The sequence below is a fragment of the Cherax quadricarinatus genome, chromosome 68 (genome assembly GCF_038502225.1).
Source record: "Cherax quadricarinatus isolate ZL_2023a chromosome 68, ASM3850222v1, whole genome shotgun sequence".
Taxonomy (NCBI): Eukaryota; Metazoa; Arthropoda; class Malacostraca; order Decapoda; family Parastacidae; genus Cherax; species Cherax quadricarinatus.
The window spans coordinates 5,372,402-5,388,459 of record NC_091359.1 but is presented as its reverse complement, the minus strand read 5'-3'; the positions used below and the strand labels follow the sequence as shown (position 1 = coordinate 5,388,459).

At 41.1% G+C, this 16,058-nt stretch overlaps 1 protein-coding gene across 1 annotated transcript; it reads right to left on the bottom strand.

Moving 5' to 3' along the window:
* Nucleotides 1-4,909: 4,909 nt before the first annotated feature.
* LOC138854715 (laminin subunit gamma-1-like) lies at nt 4,910-15,454 on the bottom strand. The gene is made up of 3 exons (XM_070099480.1): nt 14,745-15,454; nt 9,341-9,552; nt 4,910-6,443 (listed from the first exon to the last, which is right to left on the bottom strand). Exons 1-3 carry the CDS (start codon nt 15,452-15,454, stop codon nt 5,731-5,733), a joined length of 1,635 nt encoding a protein of 544 aa, XP_069955581.1. The 3' UTR covers nt 4,910-5,730.
* Between the last annotated feature and the right edge of the window lie 604 nt (nt 15,455-16,058).

The window sequence follows — 16,058 nt, the reverse complement described above, 5'->3', positions numbered from 1 at the left end:
AAAGTAATTTGGCGAGTTTTGGTACTGGAAAATTTAAACCCATGCGTGGTGGCCCAAGTGGAAACACGGTCGACCGCATGCTGGAGAGAAACTGCAATGAGATGACAGCGCCTGCACAAACAATAGCGAAGTCATCAACAGAGTGATGACCAAATATTGGGTGGAAGAACAGAGGCCAAATCATTTATAGCAAGGAGAAAAAGTGTTGTGCTCAGAACACATCCCTGAGGGACACCTTCAGCTTGGACAAAGTCCGGGGAAAGCACATTATTGACTCGAACACGGAAGTCTCTCTCAGTTAAAAAGTTATTAAGGAAGGATGGTAGATTGCCTCGGAGGCCTAAGGAGTGGGCTTGGGCCAAAATATTATACCTCCAAGTTGTCATACGCCTTCTCAAGGTCAAAAAATATGGCAATAACTGAGTGATTATTTGCAAAGGCATTACGAACATACTTATCCAAGCGTAGTAAGGGGTCTATGGTAAAACGGCCCTTATGAAGTGTGTGTGTGTGTGTGTGTGTGTGTGTGTGTCTCAACAATCAATATTTGCACCAATAACTCATTAGTTGTGACCGGGTGTGGGAGTGTGAATTGCTCATTACACTATAATTTGTTCATGATTGTAGCCATGTATAAACGTAAGTAACCATTCTTACAGTATTCATTACCTTTGTAACTTGTGAGTTCATTACCTTTGTACCTAGTTCAGCTATCAAAACTCTGAGGCCCAGTCCCTGGACCCATTACGTACCTCTGTAATCTGTAAATACCTTTGTAACTTGTCATGATTGTGACTAGACCTACCTGGAGTTCATTACCTTTGTAAATTGTGAGTTCATTACCTTTGTAAATTGTGAATTCATTACCTCTGTAACTTGCTCAGCTATCAAAACTTTTGAGTCCAGTCCCTGGACCAATTATGTACCTCTGTAATCTTTTGACTACCGCCCACAGGATGGGTATGGGGTGCATAATAAACATTAAACTAACTGAAAGCCATGTTGACTAGCGGAGAGACTGTTGTGTGTCTCTAAATACCACATTAAATGTCGATTTACCAGACGTTACATCACTTTGCATACTGCACTAGTAAGAGCGATGGGACGATAGTGGGAGGCATCATGTCCTGTAGTACCTGGCTTGCGGAAAGGGAGAACAAGGGCAGATTTCCACAGCTGGGGAAGAACTCCTTGTGCCCAAATAAGATTGAAGAGGTGTAAGAGGACTACAAGGGCTGACTGATGTAAATGTTGTAACATACGAATATGAATGTCGTCAGGTCCAGCTGCCGATGATCGGCAAGCTGAGAGCGTTGCCTCCAGTTCCTGAAGTGTAAAAGGCACATTATACTGTTCTTCTCTGAGAGAAGAAAATTCCAAGGGTACTAACTCTCTGGTAGACTTTGAGGAAAGAAACGAGGGGCATAGATGGAGCCCTCGGGAAATACGGACCAGATGAGTGCCAATTTCAAGGTTATGAGGATAACAAAAAGATTAGGTGATGATAAATTGGATATCAGATTGGAGGGAGTATGGAGGAGGTGAATGTATTCAGATATATGGGAGTGGACTTGTCAGCGGATGGGTCTATGAAAGATGAGGTGAATCATAGAATTGATGAGGGGAAAAGGGTGAGTGGTGCACTTAGGAGTCTGTGGAGACAAAGAACTTTGTCCTTGGAGGCAAAGAGGGGAATGTATGAGAGTATAGTTTTACCAACGCTCTTATATGGGTGTGAAGCATGGGTGATGAATGTTGCAGCGAGGAGAAGGCTGGAGGCAGTGGAGATGTCATGTCTGAGGGCAATGTGTGCTGTGAATATAATACAGAGAATTCGTAGTTTGGAAGTTAGGAGGAGGTGCGGGATTACCAAAACTGTTGTCCAGAGGGCTGAGGAAGGGTTGTTGAGATGGTTCGGACATGTAGAGAGAATGGAGCGAAACAGAATGACTTCAAGAGTGTATCAGTCTGTAGTGGAAGGAAGGCGGGGTAGGGGTCGGCCTAGGAAAGGTTGGAGGGAGGGGGTAAAGGAGGCTTTGTGTGCGAGGGGCTTGGACTTCTAGCAGGCATGTATGAGCGTGTTTGATAGGAGTGAATGGAGACAAATGGTTTTTAATACTTGACGTGCTGTTGGAGTGTGAGCAAAGTAACATATATGAAGGGGTTCAGGGAAACCGGCAGGCCGGACTTGAGTCCTGGAGATGGGAAGTACAGTGCCTGCACTCTGAAGGAGGGGTGTTAATGTTGCAGTTTAAAAGCTGTAGTGTAAAGCACCCTTCTGGCAAGACAGTGATGGAGTGAATGATGGTGAAAGTTTCTTCTTCGGGCCACCCTGCCTTGGTGGGAATAGGCCAGTGTGATAATAAAAAAAAATGTTTGTCTGCATTGTTGTAGATACATACTTGACATTTTACTGCTTAAGTTTTCCTGACCTAGAAAATGTACAGAGAACCTTCACGGCTCGCATAACGGAGATAAAACACCTCAATTACTGGGAGCGCTTGAGGTTCCTAAACCTGTATTCTCTGGAACGCAGCCAGGAGAGATACATGATTATATACACCTGGAAAATCCTAGAGGGACTAGTACCGAACTTGCACACGAAAATCACTCACTACGAAAGCAAAAGACTTGGCAGACGATGCAACATCCCCCTAATGAAAAGCAGGGGTGTCACTAGCACGTTAAGAGACCATACAATAAGTGTCAGGGGCCCAAGACTGTTCAACTGCCTCCCAGCATACATAAGGGGGATTACCAACAGACTCCTGGCAGTCTTCAAGCTGGCACTGGACAAGCACCTAAAGTTGGTTCCTGACCAGCCGGGCTGTGGCTCGTACGTTGGTTTGCGTGCAGCCAGCAGTAACAGCCTGGTTGATCAGGCTCTGATCCACCAGGAGGCCTGGTCACAGACTGGGCCGCGGGGGCGTTGACCCCCGGAACTCTCTCCAGGTAAACTCCAGGAGGGCAATTCCTTGATGCTGGTGAGAACTGGTTGACCCTTGTGGGTGTAGCACTTATGATTAAAATTGATGCTGGTGAAGGGTTTGGCCCCAATTCTTTTGCTTCATTGCCATGTTTTGTTTTCCTATTATGCAGCCTCGGAGGCACTATGATACTAATGATGGGTTGATCCAAGAAATTTAACTATCCTCTCGGTTCAAACCTGGTTGTCTCCTTTACACAGACTATATAACCCCTATGGGCTTTTTTTTCTTTTTTTTTTTTGGGGGGGGGGGGTATAGGGCCTGAGGGAATGCATGTCAGAACCCAAGGCAATCATTCTTTTGATCAAGAGTATGGTAATCTCCATTGAAGTGCCAAAATTCTAACATTGAACCCTGGTTCACTTTAGGCATCTATTGGCGTTAAAGAAGTTAGTGCAGCTTACAGTAGGATGAGTGGGTATGTTCACAGGATGCCAGTCTTCACCTCTCAGAACATTAATGTCCGGGCTGGCACACGGCTCTACATGAAAGCTGAAAACTTTCAGAAGACTGGATCATTCAAAACCAAAGGTGCCTGCAATACGGTCAGTCAACAAATTCATAAATGTTATCAGTGGCTCGGGTATGGGGGTAAGCAGATGTGGCTAAACACACTTGTAAATACTTTTTACTTTTTTTTTTTAGTTTGGTCTGGCCTGCAGTTGTGGATTGCTGTGCATCCTGGTAGAGTGTAAACAGTAACAGTGTAGACAGTAAACATTAGGACATGTTTGTCCTGGAACTCGCTGTATAGCCCTTGTGGCTTAGCGCTTCTTTTTGATTATAATAATAATTGTCCTGGAACCTTAATCACTTCTAATATACGGAGGTTAAAAAGACGGTATATAAAGGCAGAGTGGGGTGTGAGTGAGGCATGGTGACCCGAAGAATGCTATATTGAGATGACAGGTAGACACTGGGACCATGACTCCTGTGTTAGGTATGCGTTTGCTCAAGTGTACGACTCCTGTGTTAGGAATTTGCTTCTTTCTGAAGCAACTTGTCAGTATTTGTTAGCAAGGTTCATGCTGTCCAGCAGCCTACCTTCCCTACACCCTTCGCCCACACTTGGCTCATTCCACCAACCCCTTCCACATGTCCTTACTGCTCACCTATTAATCTTGCCCATTCCACCCACAATCCCCACCCATATAACCCACCTCTACAATTCCCCAATAGCTACATGCCATCCTTCCAAAAACCTACCCCCATAACATGCCCTTACAATTTCTCCCATGGCCACACACCTACACTATTCCCGCATGGCAAAGACCACACCTTGTCCAGCCCCCCACCATTTCTTTGACCTCATGCCCATACTTTACCTGATGTTTCACACTAACATGGTCTCCATATACCTATAACTGTAACAATCTTTATTTCACAGACCGGGCCGCGGGGGCGTTGACCCCCGGAACTCTCTCCAGGTAAACATATACAGACCTAGCTGATATTGACATATAAATAGAAGCCCCTGGTAATGGAGACCATTTTGGGAAAATTAGGTTTTCACCATCAGACACCATACTACACCTCTCACCATCACCACTTTAATCCCAATGAGAATATCTGGGCTATGATGAGATCTACAGGAAAAGGACATCAGCTCACTCCCATGGCTTGGGGGTCACCATCTGCGAGTCTTGGGAGAATTTATCCCAAGAATTTGTGAATCACTTCCAAGACCATTGAAGGATGTCCAAATGTGCAAGGGATAGCATACAAAATACTAAATCATTGGTAAGTACACCACTATATTTTTCTATATTTTGTAACCATAGTTTGAGTGGGCCAGCATGCTTGAATGACAAGTATTGTAACTTTTCTGAGCCTAGTGTACTCGACTCCAGTAGCCATTTAACGATTTTCTATTAGCGTTAGAATTATGCTAAAAAAAAATGTTGGCAAATAAGGCATATAACAAAAACAATAGTTTTATTTTGACCACATTGTACAGTATAAAGAATTGGCACATTTTAATCAAGACTCACAATGCACTAAAATGGCAGTATAACAGAACAAAGGTTTCTGTTCACATTCTTGTAATATCTTTGGTTGAACCTGTGGAAGTTCTGGCCATACAGCCTCATGTCACTGCTGCCAAGTTTTATACAGCAAATTACCCAACACTTCTTAAATACAGAGTACTTACTGTGCAACTTTGAACACTTCAATTACATGTATACCATTGGAACTTCTCAGTGTGAAAAATACAACTTACAACAGTATTTTCATGTAATTTTTAAATTTCTAAACATCAAACATTTCAAAGTGTAATTTACACCAGTCTAAATATGTACAGTATAACATTCCAAATAAGCAGTGTTAACAAGGTATAACTTTCTTAATTGCCAGAACAATTACTTTTCACACAAATATACTGTGAAAATTATAAAATTTTAGAGTAAATTTCAATTTTCAGGTAGTTTTGGTACCGTAAGTTGAACATTTATGAAATGCTGAATAAAATTACCTTTCCCAAAGAACATTGTCACTAAAATTGCAGTTTTAAAAAAAGGAATGCGAGAGCAGAAGTTTATTAAGAATCCTGCATTATCTAGCTTACAGGAGTAAAGGAAAGAATGGAAGAATTGTGAGCACAGCAATTGGCAGTAATGCTAGACTAGTATATTAATTAGTATTTAAACCTATAAATTATTTTGTCTAGTGTACATTCTAATAACATTTATGCATTGCTTCTGATTGTATACAACCATTAAAAGTATTATTCCTTAGGACTAATTTAAGGTTCTAATTTAGTTTGACTATAGCAGCCATCAGGAAGGGAAATCTTTATTTCTTCTATATTAACAACCTCAATTTGGAGTCTTCTAATCTCCTCTTCATACAGTGAAATCTGACGTTCTTGCCAACTACGAGCTTCTAGGAGCTCGGTAACTGTAGTTTCCACACCGCTTTGGTAGTAAGTTTGCCATGCCTCCTCTAGGTGCTGTTCTAAATTTTCCAGCTGTGATGGGTCAAGGTCTGGTGAACGCTCTAGTATATCCAAGATTTCTTGTACTACTTCATACGCTTCACGTACCTTAGCACTGGCAATATCTGTTCGATCCTTAGCTTGATTGGCTCTTTCCTGAGCTTCCATCACCTGCTGATGATCATCGTCTGCCTGAGACTCGTATGTGCTTACAGTTGAGTCTGTCCCTGCTACCCTACTTGCCAGCTGATCTGCTTCATCCTTCAGAGAACTAGCTTCATCTTTGGTAGCATCTGCTTTGATTCGCACATCACCAGCTTCTTTGCTAGCGTCACTCGCTGTCTTCTGTGCTTCCTTGGCAATATCACGTGCATTTTTTGCATCAGACTCGGCCCCCACTAGTGCTTCCTCAGCATCAAGAGTACGTGCTTCAGCTTCTCCAATTAGTTTCTCGATCTCTGCTACACGAACTAGAGCATTCAGTGCCTCGCCACGGCTCTCCTGTACTTGCTTGTCAAATCCTGAAATTTGAGTTGTAACAAAAATGTTAATTTTCCATAGAAATGAAATTGGACTGAATGTATCAATTCACATGCCATACATATGTTGAAGGCATAACCATCCTAAGGTAACACTCCTAAGTGATAGGGAAAGGATACCAATAGTGAGAGAGATAAATGACATCTGCTGGGTAATACACCCCTGGCTGTCTTCCAGAAGGCACTGGACAGGCATCTAAAGTCAGTACCTGACCAGTCAGGTTGTGGTTCAGCCTGGTTGATCTGACCCTGATCCACCCACCAGGCCGTGGGAGCATTGACCCCCAAAAACCTCCAAGTATAACAGGTCTCTAGGCAGCCACTACCACAACAGAATCAAATCTTCTATTGAAGATTTTAAAAAATGACATAATATAAACAAGAATAAAATTTTTACATTGAAGCACATGCACAAGATACTAAATTCGAAGCTGCAGTGTGTTTACAGATGACAAAAAGCAGATTGCAGTCATCAGCAACCAGATAGTGAAGCCCACTAAAATAATCAGTCACAGTATTAGATATCAAGATAGTGATACTGCAGGATCAAGTATCTTGGGTTTTAAAAGAATGTTTAGAAAAACACAGATCTTTTCTGAAAAAAAAGTATTGTGCTGATATTCAAAAAATGATGGGAAGCAATAATCTTGAACCCTTTCACTGTTCAGCCCCTCAATCTGAAACTTGTACACAATGTCCGAGACTTTAAAAAAAAGAAAAATTTAGTCTTTTCTTATGAAATGGTAGAGAATCGTTTATTTCTGAAGATAATAAAACAAAGTACGAAATTTGATAGAAAATCGATGAAATTAAGCTTTCACGAATTTTGCTGCATCAGCAATATTTACGCATTGGTGATTTTGTCCACTTCGAGTCCTATTTTAGGCCAATTACGTAGTTCCAGTCGACCAAAATACTTACCTGTTTCACTAGTATGTTGCCCAATCAACTATTTCAACTACCCAATAATCAGCAATTAGTAATTTGGTCAATTTCAACATAGGGTGTAGAATTAACAATACAGGGATTCCTGGCACTAAAATAACATTTCCTCCATAAGTTTTAAAAAGTCGGCCGTCTTCCACCGAGGCATGGTGACCCAAAAAGAAAGAAAATACTTTCATTATTCAACACTTTCACCTCATACATAATCACTGTTTTTGCAGAGGCACCCAGATACAACAGTTTAGAAGAATATATAACATATACCTCCAAACTGGCAATATCCCAAACCCTTCCTTTAAAGTGCAGACATTGTACTTCCCATTTTCAGTACTCATCTGGCTATATAAAAACCGATTACCCTGAATTCCTATACTAAATATTACCCTGCTCACTCTCCAACAGCTCGTCAAGTCCCAAAAATCAATTGTCTCCATTTACTCCTATCACGCTCACGCATGCTTGCTGGAAGTCCAAGCCCCTTGCCCACAAAACCTTTACCCCCTCCCTACAACCTTTTCGAGGACGACCCCTACCCCGCCTTCCTTCCCCTACAGATTTATACGCTCTCCATGTCATTCTACTTTGATCCATTCTCTCTAAATGACCAAACCATCTCAATAACCCCTCTTCAGCCCTCTAATACTTTTAACTCCACACCTAATTTCTATACTCAAAATTTTCTGAATATTTACACCACACATTGCAGCATTTACAACCCAAGCTTCACACCCATATACAAATAACCTGCACATAGGAGAGAGGAGCTTATGACGACGTTTTGGTTTGACTTGGACCATTTATAAAGTCACCCTAACAGAAAGGAGAGGCAGAGCCAATATACATATATAGGCAAGCTGGCGGGGATAGGACAAGAGAGATGGGAGTAGCAGCAGTAGTAGAGGTAAGGCAGTTAGTGGAAGTTGTAACAGTAGTGGTAGTGCATAGTAGGAAGAGTGGTTGGTGGGACAAGAAATAGAAAGGTGCAAAGAAAAAGGAGGCAAAAGTGAAAGTCGTAGTAGTAGTAGTGGAGTCAAAGGCCATGAAAGAGGAGCACTGCAGGAGAGTTAAGGGCCCACAAGGGGTAAGACAAAAAAAATGAAGGGGGTAAAAAAAAAGTAAAGGATATGACACTCAAGGCAGAAAGAAACCCAAAACAAGAAAAAGGAAAAATAGAGAAAGAAAGGCATCTACAGAGACAAAGCTAGGACTAAGGTTCATACAAGGAAAGTTGTGCATAAGAGGATTCAACAAGACAGTAACTGTGAAAATTAAAAGTAGGGTAGGCAGTTTTAGTAGAAGAGCCGTCTATAGGATGACTGATCTCTAACAGAAAAGAGTACTGTTGGTGCCAGAAAGCCTAACACTTCTTTTGTACTCCTTGAGTCTGTCAGAAAGAGAATGGTCAGTTTCTCCAACATAATGAAGAGGATGAGAGGAACATGAAATAGAGTAGACATAAGGGGCATCTATAGTGAGAGGAGAGGTACGAACCAGATTAGCGCGAAAGGTGTTAGTCTGGTGAAAAGTAAGTTTGGTGTCTAAGGAATGGAGAAAATTATTAGAGATTAGAAATACAGGGAAGGCAGAGAACAAGAGATTTCCCAGGTCAGCTTCTTCATCCAAGGAATTGAACTTGTCCTTTCCTTTCTTGGATTGAACCCAATTGCCTCCCATTCAACAGGTTAGATGCTTTCCCCTAAATACAATAATAAAAGGTGGAATATTAGAATTTAGAAGACATGTAACCTAATCTAGTTGTCTAATGAGAAAGCAAGCAATAAGGAGCAGGACATTACCTATTCAAACCCCCTCAGGTTACTTGTATCTGAGTACAACAAACTTAATTATTTAAACAACTCGTAGTATAAATGAGCAAGTGCACATTAATGAAAAGTAATTTTGTTACATAAGCAGAGTACTGTAAGGAAAAATACCTTCAAGAACAGTAAGTGTGTTTTTGGCCTCTGTAAGTGTCTTTTCTGCCTTCTTGATAGCATTGCTTGCTTGGCCCTCTGCTGTGGAAGTATCTGAAAGGAGTTCAGCTGTAACTTGATGCTGTGTCCATCCACGATTCTTCAGTTCTGAAGTTTCTTCAATCTGAGCCTGAACGTCCACGAGCCCGGTGGCCTGGTGGCTAAAGCTCCCGCTTCACACACGGAGGGCCCGGGTTCGATTCCTGGCGGGTGGGAACATTTCGACACGTTTCCTTACACCTGTTGTCCTGTTCACCTAGCAGCAAATAGGTACCTGGGTGTTAGTCGACTGGTGTGGGTCGCATCCTGGGGGACAAGATTAAGGACCCCAATGGAAATAAGTTAGACAGTCCTCGATGACGCACTGACTTTTTTGGGTTATCCTGGGTGGCTAACCCTCCGGGGTTAAAAATCCGAACGAAATCTTATCTTATCTTATCATCCATTAACTGCTGTGTTTCAGTCTTCAGCCTTTCAGCCTCGCGGGTGATGGCCGTAGCTTTAGGAAAAAGTAAGAGGTTATTATTCATAGGTCATAAAGCAAATAAAAAAAAATTTAATGAATGTGGAACAGTTATTAGTTAAATCTTCTATATTTGTGTAAATTACAGAAAATCCTCTTATAACAAAAAGTAGAAAGGGGTTACCCTTAGCAATTAGATAATAAGGCAAGAAAGCAAAGTAGATACAACAATGTAAGTTGAATGCCAACTAGTTCAAGTTTTAGAAGCACAATACTCTTCAAAACAAACTTTACTGCTGAGAATGAATCCCTTCATCATGTAACCAGTGTGTGTTACCCTTCTGCTAATGAAATAGTTATGTTTGAAGCATATGCTGTCCACTTAAAAGTAGCAAGTAGGATCACTTCAGCTTGTTTCTGCATCCCTATGCAATGGGAGCTATCGAGTGCAAGCTCATGCTTATTTGTAGTAGTTTTAACCTGTACTCGCCAGTAATATTCTCAAGGCTACAGTGATAACTCATTTACTGCAAAAAAAAAAATAACTGCCAAACATACGTGAAATATTCGTTTTTTTTTTTTCAACAAGTCGGCCGTCTCCCACCGAGGCAGGGTGACCCAAAAAAGAAAGAAAATCCCCGAAAAGAAAATACTTTCATCATCATTCAACACTTTCACCACACTCACACATTATCACTGTTTTTGCAGAGGTGCTCAGAATACAACAGTTTAGAAGCATATACGTATAAAGATACACAACATATCCCTCCAAACTGCCAATATCCCAAACCCCTCCTTTAATGTGCAGGCATTGTACTTCCCATTTCCAGGACTCAAGTCCTACTATATGAAAATAACCGGTTTCCCTGAATCCCTTCACTAATATTACCCTGCTCACACTCCAACAGATCGTCAGGTCCCAAGTACCATTCGTCTCCATTCACTCCTATCTAACGTGCTCACGCACGCTTGCTGGAAGTCCAAGCCCCTCGCCCACAAAACCTCCTTTATCCCCTCTCTCCAACCCTTTCGAGGACGACCCCTACCCCGCCTTCCTTCCCCTATAGATTTATATGCTTTCCATGTCATTCAAATTCAAATTCAAATTCAAAGTTTATTCTCTATAAAGATTACAATGTTGAATTTACAGAATTTGGTTGTTGTGTGGTTTACATGTAGTTGAATAATGATTACAGAGTGTACCACTAGAACGCCTAGCATGGCTAGGCATTTCGGGCAGACTTAGTTTAATTCTTTATTTTAAAATATTACAAATTATGAGGTAAGTTGGTATTATGGCTAAGTGACTAAATACTAGTTTGTGAGTTTAGCAATGTGAATGCTTTTGTTTTGGCACAGTACATAGTTTCAGTATTGGAGTATCATAGGATTCATTATTTTAAGATTGAGATTAATATTTCTGTTTATGGTCAAATGGGTGAGTGAGTGTAAGTGTGAACCACCAGGTGGTATTCGTGTAGTTAGTTGATGGGGTTTATCAGGGAGATAAGATGTTTTCTAATGGTAGTTTTGAAGGTGATGAATGTCTCTGCAGTTCTAGAGTTCTCAGGTAGGGTGTTCCAGATTTTAGGGCCTTTGACATACATTGAATTTTTGTAAAGGTTTAGTCGGACATGGGGAATGTCGTAGAGATGTTTGTGTCTGGTGTTATGCCTGTGGGTTCTGTCACAACTATCAAGAAAGCGTTTTAGGTCAAGGTTAATATTGGAGTTTTAGGTCCTGTAGATGTAGATTGCACAGTAGTAAGTGTGGATGTACTGAACAGGGAGTAAGTTTAGATCTATGAAGAGTGGGGGGGGGGTGTTGCCAGGGATGGGATTTAGTGATTATTCTTACTGCAGCTTTTTGTTGGGTTATTATTGGCTTTAGGTGTGTTGCTGCAGTTGATCCCCAAGCACAAATAGCATAAGTGAGTGGTATAGTGTGAGAAGGGCATTTTGTGGCACGTAGTATCGTATCTTGGAGAGGATCCCAACTGTTTTGGATACTTTTTTGGTTATGTGTTGGATGTGGGTGCTGAAATTCAGGTTGTTGTCAAGGTATAGGCCTAGGAATTTGCTCTCATTATGTCTGGTAATTAGAGTGTTGTCGATCTTAATGTTAATTTGATCTACTTTGATCTATTCTCTCTAAATGACCAAACCACCTCAACAACCCCTCTTCTGCCCTCTGACTAATGCTTTTATTAACTCCACACCTTTTCCTAATTTCCACACTCCGAATTTTCTGCATAATATTTACACCACACATTGCCCTTAGACAGGACATCGCCACTGCCTCCAACCGTCTCCTCGCTGCTGCATTTACCACCCAAGCTTCACATCCATATAAGAGTGTTGGTACTACTATACTTTCATACAGTCCCTTCTTTTCCTCCATAGATAACGTTTTTTGACTCCACATATACCTCAACACACCACTCACCTTTTTTCCCTCATCAATTCTATGATTAACCTCATCCTTCATAAATCCATCCACTGACACGTCAACTCCCAAGTATCTGAAAACATTTACTTCTTCCATACTCCTCCTCCCCAATTTGATATCCAATTTTCTTTATCTAAATCATTTGATACCCTCATCACCTTACTCTTTTCCATGTTCACTTTCAACTTTCTACCTTTACACACATTCCCAAACTCATCCACTAACCTTCGCAATTTTTCCTCAGAATCTCCCATAAGCACAGTATCATCAGCAAAAAGTAACTGTGTCAATTCCCATTTTGAATTTGATTCCCCATAATTTAATCCCACCCCTCTCCCGAGCACCCTAGCATTTACTTCTTTTACAACCCCATCTATAAATATATTAAACAACCATGGAGACATTACACATCCCTGTCTAAGACCTACTTTTACCGGGAGTATTCTCCCTCTCTTCTACACACCCTAACCTGAGCCTCACTATCCTCATAAAAACTCTTAACAGCATTTAGTAACTTACCACCTATTCCATATACTTGCAACATCTGCCACATTGCTCCTCTATCCACTCTATCATATGCCTTTTCTAAATCCATAAATGCAATAAAAACTTCCCTACCTTTATCTAAATACTGTTCACATATATGCTTCAATGTAAACACTTGATCTACACATCCCCTACCCACTCTGAAACCTCCTTGCTCATCCGCAATCCTACATTCTGTCTTACCTCTAATTCTTTCAATTATAACCCTACCGTACACTTTTCCTGGTATACTCGGTAAACTTATTCCTCTATAATTTTTACAATCTCTTTTGTCCTTTTTCCCTTTATATAAAGGGACTACACATGCTCTCCGCCAATCCCTAGGTACCTCCCCCTCTTTCAAACATTTATTAAACAAAAGTACCAACCACTCCAACACTATATCCCCCTGCTTTTAACATTTCTGTCATGATCCCATCAGTTCCAGCTGCTTTACCCCCTTTCATTCTACGTAATGCCTCACGTACCTCCCCCACACTTACATTCTGCTCTTCTTCACTCCTAAAAGATGGTATACCTCCCTGGCCAGTGCATGAAATTACCGCCTCCCTTTCTTCCTCAAAATATTCTCGCCATCTACCTAATACCTCCATCTCCCCATCTACTAACTCCCCTACTCTGTTTTTAACTGACAAATCCATACTTTCCCTAGGCTTTCTTAACTTGTTTAACTCACTCCAAATTTTTTTCTTATTTTCATTAAAATTTCTTGACAGTGCCTCTCCCACTCTATCATCTGGTCTCCTTTTGCACTCTCTCACCACTCTCTTCACCTTTCTTTTACTCTCCATATACTTTGCTCTTCTTATAACACTTCTGCTTTGTAAAAACCTCTCATAAGCTATCTTTTTCTCTTTTATCACAACCTTTACTTCATCATTCCACCAATCACTCCTCTTTCCTCCTGCACCCACCCTCCTATTACCACAAACTTCTGCCCCACATTCTAACACTGCATTTTTAAAACTATTCCAACCCTCTTCAACCCCCCCCCCCCCACTACTCATCTTTGCACTAGCCCACCTTTCTGCCAATAGTCGCTTATATCTCACCCGAACTTCCTCCTCCCTTAGTTTATACACTTTCACCTCCCTCTTACTTGTTGTTACTTGTTGTTGTTGTGTTGATGAAAAATCAAAATCTGGGGCAAAGGAAACCAAGAAGAAATTAACTGCCTTGATGTATGCTAATGTAAATGACACACGAAGTCAAACTAATTGTCACAGGAAAAAAAGTGCATGTCCATATTTGTTTCAGTATTTTAAAATGTTACCAGGTGAAACAAGTATGCCTGGAATATAAAAGAAATTTCCAGTGACTGGTTTAACTCTTCTGCTACTTACCTTTTTAAACTTTTTATGCCATGACGAACATCAAAACATCATAACAGGTACTGAAGACAATTTTGTACAATGTACTATACCTAAGGTGAGTATATGTTCACTGAGGAGGAGGATACAGGTGCTACAAGTGGTCTGGAAGGGGTCACAGCAACACAGGCCTAACATTTCATTAATGAAATATGCCTCTAAGACATGCAACACATTATTCCAGATGTTAATAAAATATCAATTACTAGACTAAATATGACAGTAATTAATTTTTTTTATATTTTATTGAAAAAGACACAATACAAGATATAAATAAATAAAAGAACACTATAATTAGCCACTTGCAAATACAATGATCTAGTGTCAACCCCCATCAGACCCTAAGTGTTACAATCATATCGTATTAAAGGGTAAACCATCACCTAACAATGAAAAGAGCATGGTAATACCTGCTCAGAAAATACACTAACAGAATCTAAACCTACAATACACTCCTGTTACACTGTACAATAAAACCTCCTTGCACAAAGCACACAGAAGATATGATAAATATAGGAATAAAAACATTATACATTACAATAATGTGTCCTCGTGTTGCATCTCGTCACTCCAAAGTCTGGGAACTTGCCCAGCTGAGGTACCAGGCTCAGTCACGAAAGCCTCAGCCCGTAGGCCCACAGGTGAATGGTCCCGTGAGTGGACAACCAGTTGACGGGGGCACTGGGCAGCCATATGCTCAAAAGAGTTACATAGTTTGCATGTCTTCCTTTGGCCCGCGTAATGAACAAACACCTGGGTCCTATATTTCTCCAGACGTACGTAAGAGGGAATCGACTGGCGGAGCGTCATCTTGATGGTGAAGGAGCCCTCTGGGAACCCCTCGTATGGGCCCTCTCTCCACACTCCCTTGGTCGCTGCATGCACCGTTCCGTATCTGCCAAAAACATCCCGCAGATCGTACTCCTCCACCTCGAAAGACACGTTTCTCACCTTGACCCAGGTGACATACGTCGACACGTCATGTAGACACACTTCCACAGCTGAATTCACCACCATTCTCCTTTCTTGAAAAGTTTCAACAATCTTGTTGTAGAAGCCGGCATTCACGAATTTTATAAACATCCTTGACATCCCATTCAAAGCTACGCCATATAATTCTTCATTGGGGATACCGTAGACGTCGCGTATAATGCATGGCATCACTGTATGCATTGTAGAAACACTGAGGGACCCTTGTGTGAATGCAACACAGACCGTGTTTACTCTCCTGCCTTGACGGTCCGCCATCTTGTGACTTGTAGGGTCTCTGAAAACTGCGCAGAAATCAGTTGATTCAGGAGCTACTGCGCATCTGTCCACACGGCCCGAGAGCGATGAGGACAATGATCAAACATAGTTAACTCTCATTCCCAGGGTGCTGTATGATCACTACGGGTTTAGTGCTCCTCTCTGTGTGTTCTGGAAACACACAAGGACCCCATTGGAAATAAGTCACCTTGTCTTGACTTTTTTTTTTGTGTTATTTACTTAGACTACACTGCTTGTGAGCAGTTTTATAAATGAGATATAACTTCAGTTTCTTTACATAATGCTCTGCATACAAGGGGCTTTGGCATGCTGCACTTTAAAAATTGTATTCCTTGTACTTCTCTGTATCGTGTTCAAATAAATAAATAAATAAATAAATAAATAAATAAATAAATAAATAAACAGTCTTTAACATTCAATAACCAGATATGTTAAGGTTAGGAACCAAAACCAGTATGGTACCAGGGAAGTAGGTGATCAGGCCTTAAACATTGTTTATTGCACAGCAATAAAGGAGTGGTACAGATTGCCTGCACATGTCAAAACTTGTCCTAACATGAGCTAGTTCAAGAAGAGAACTACA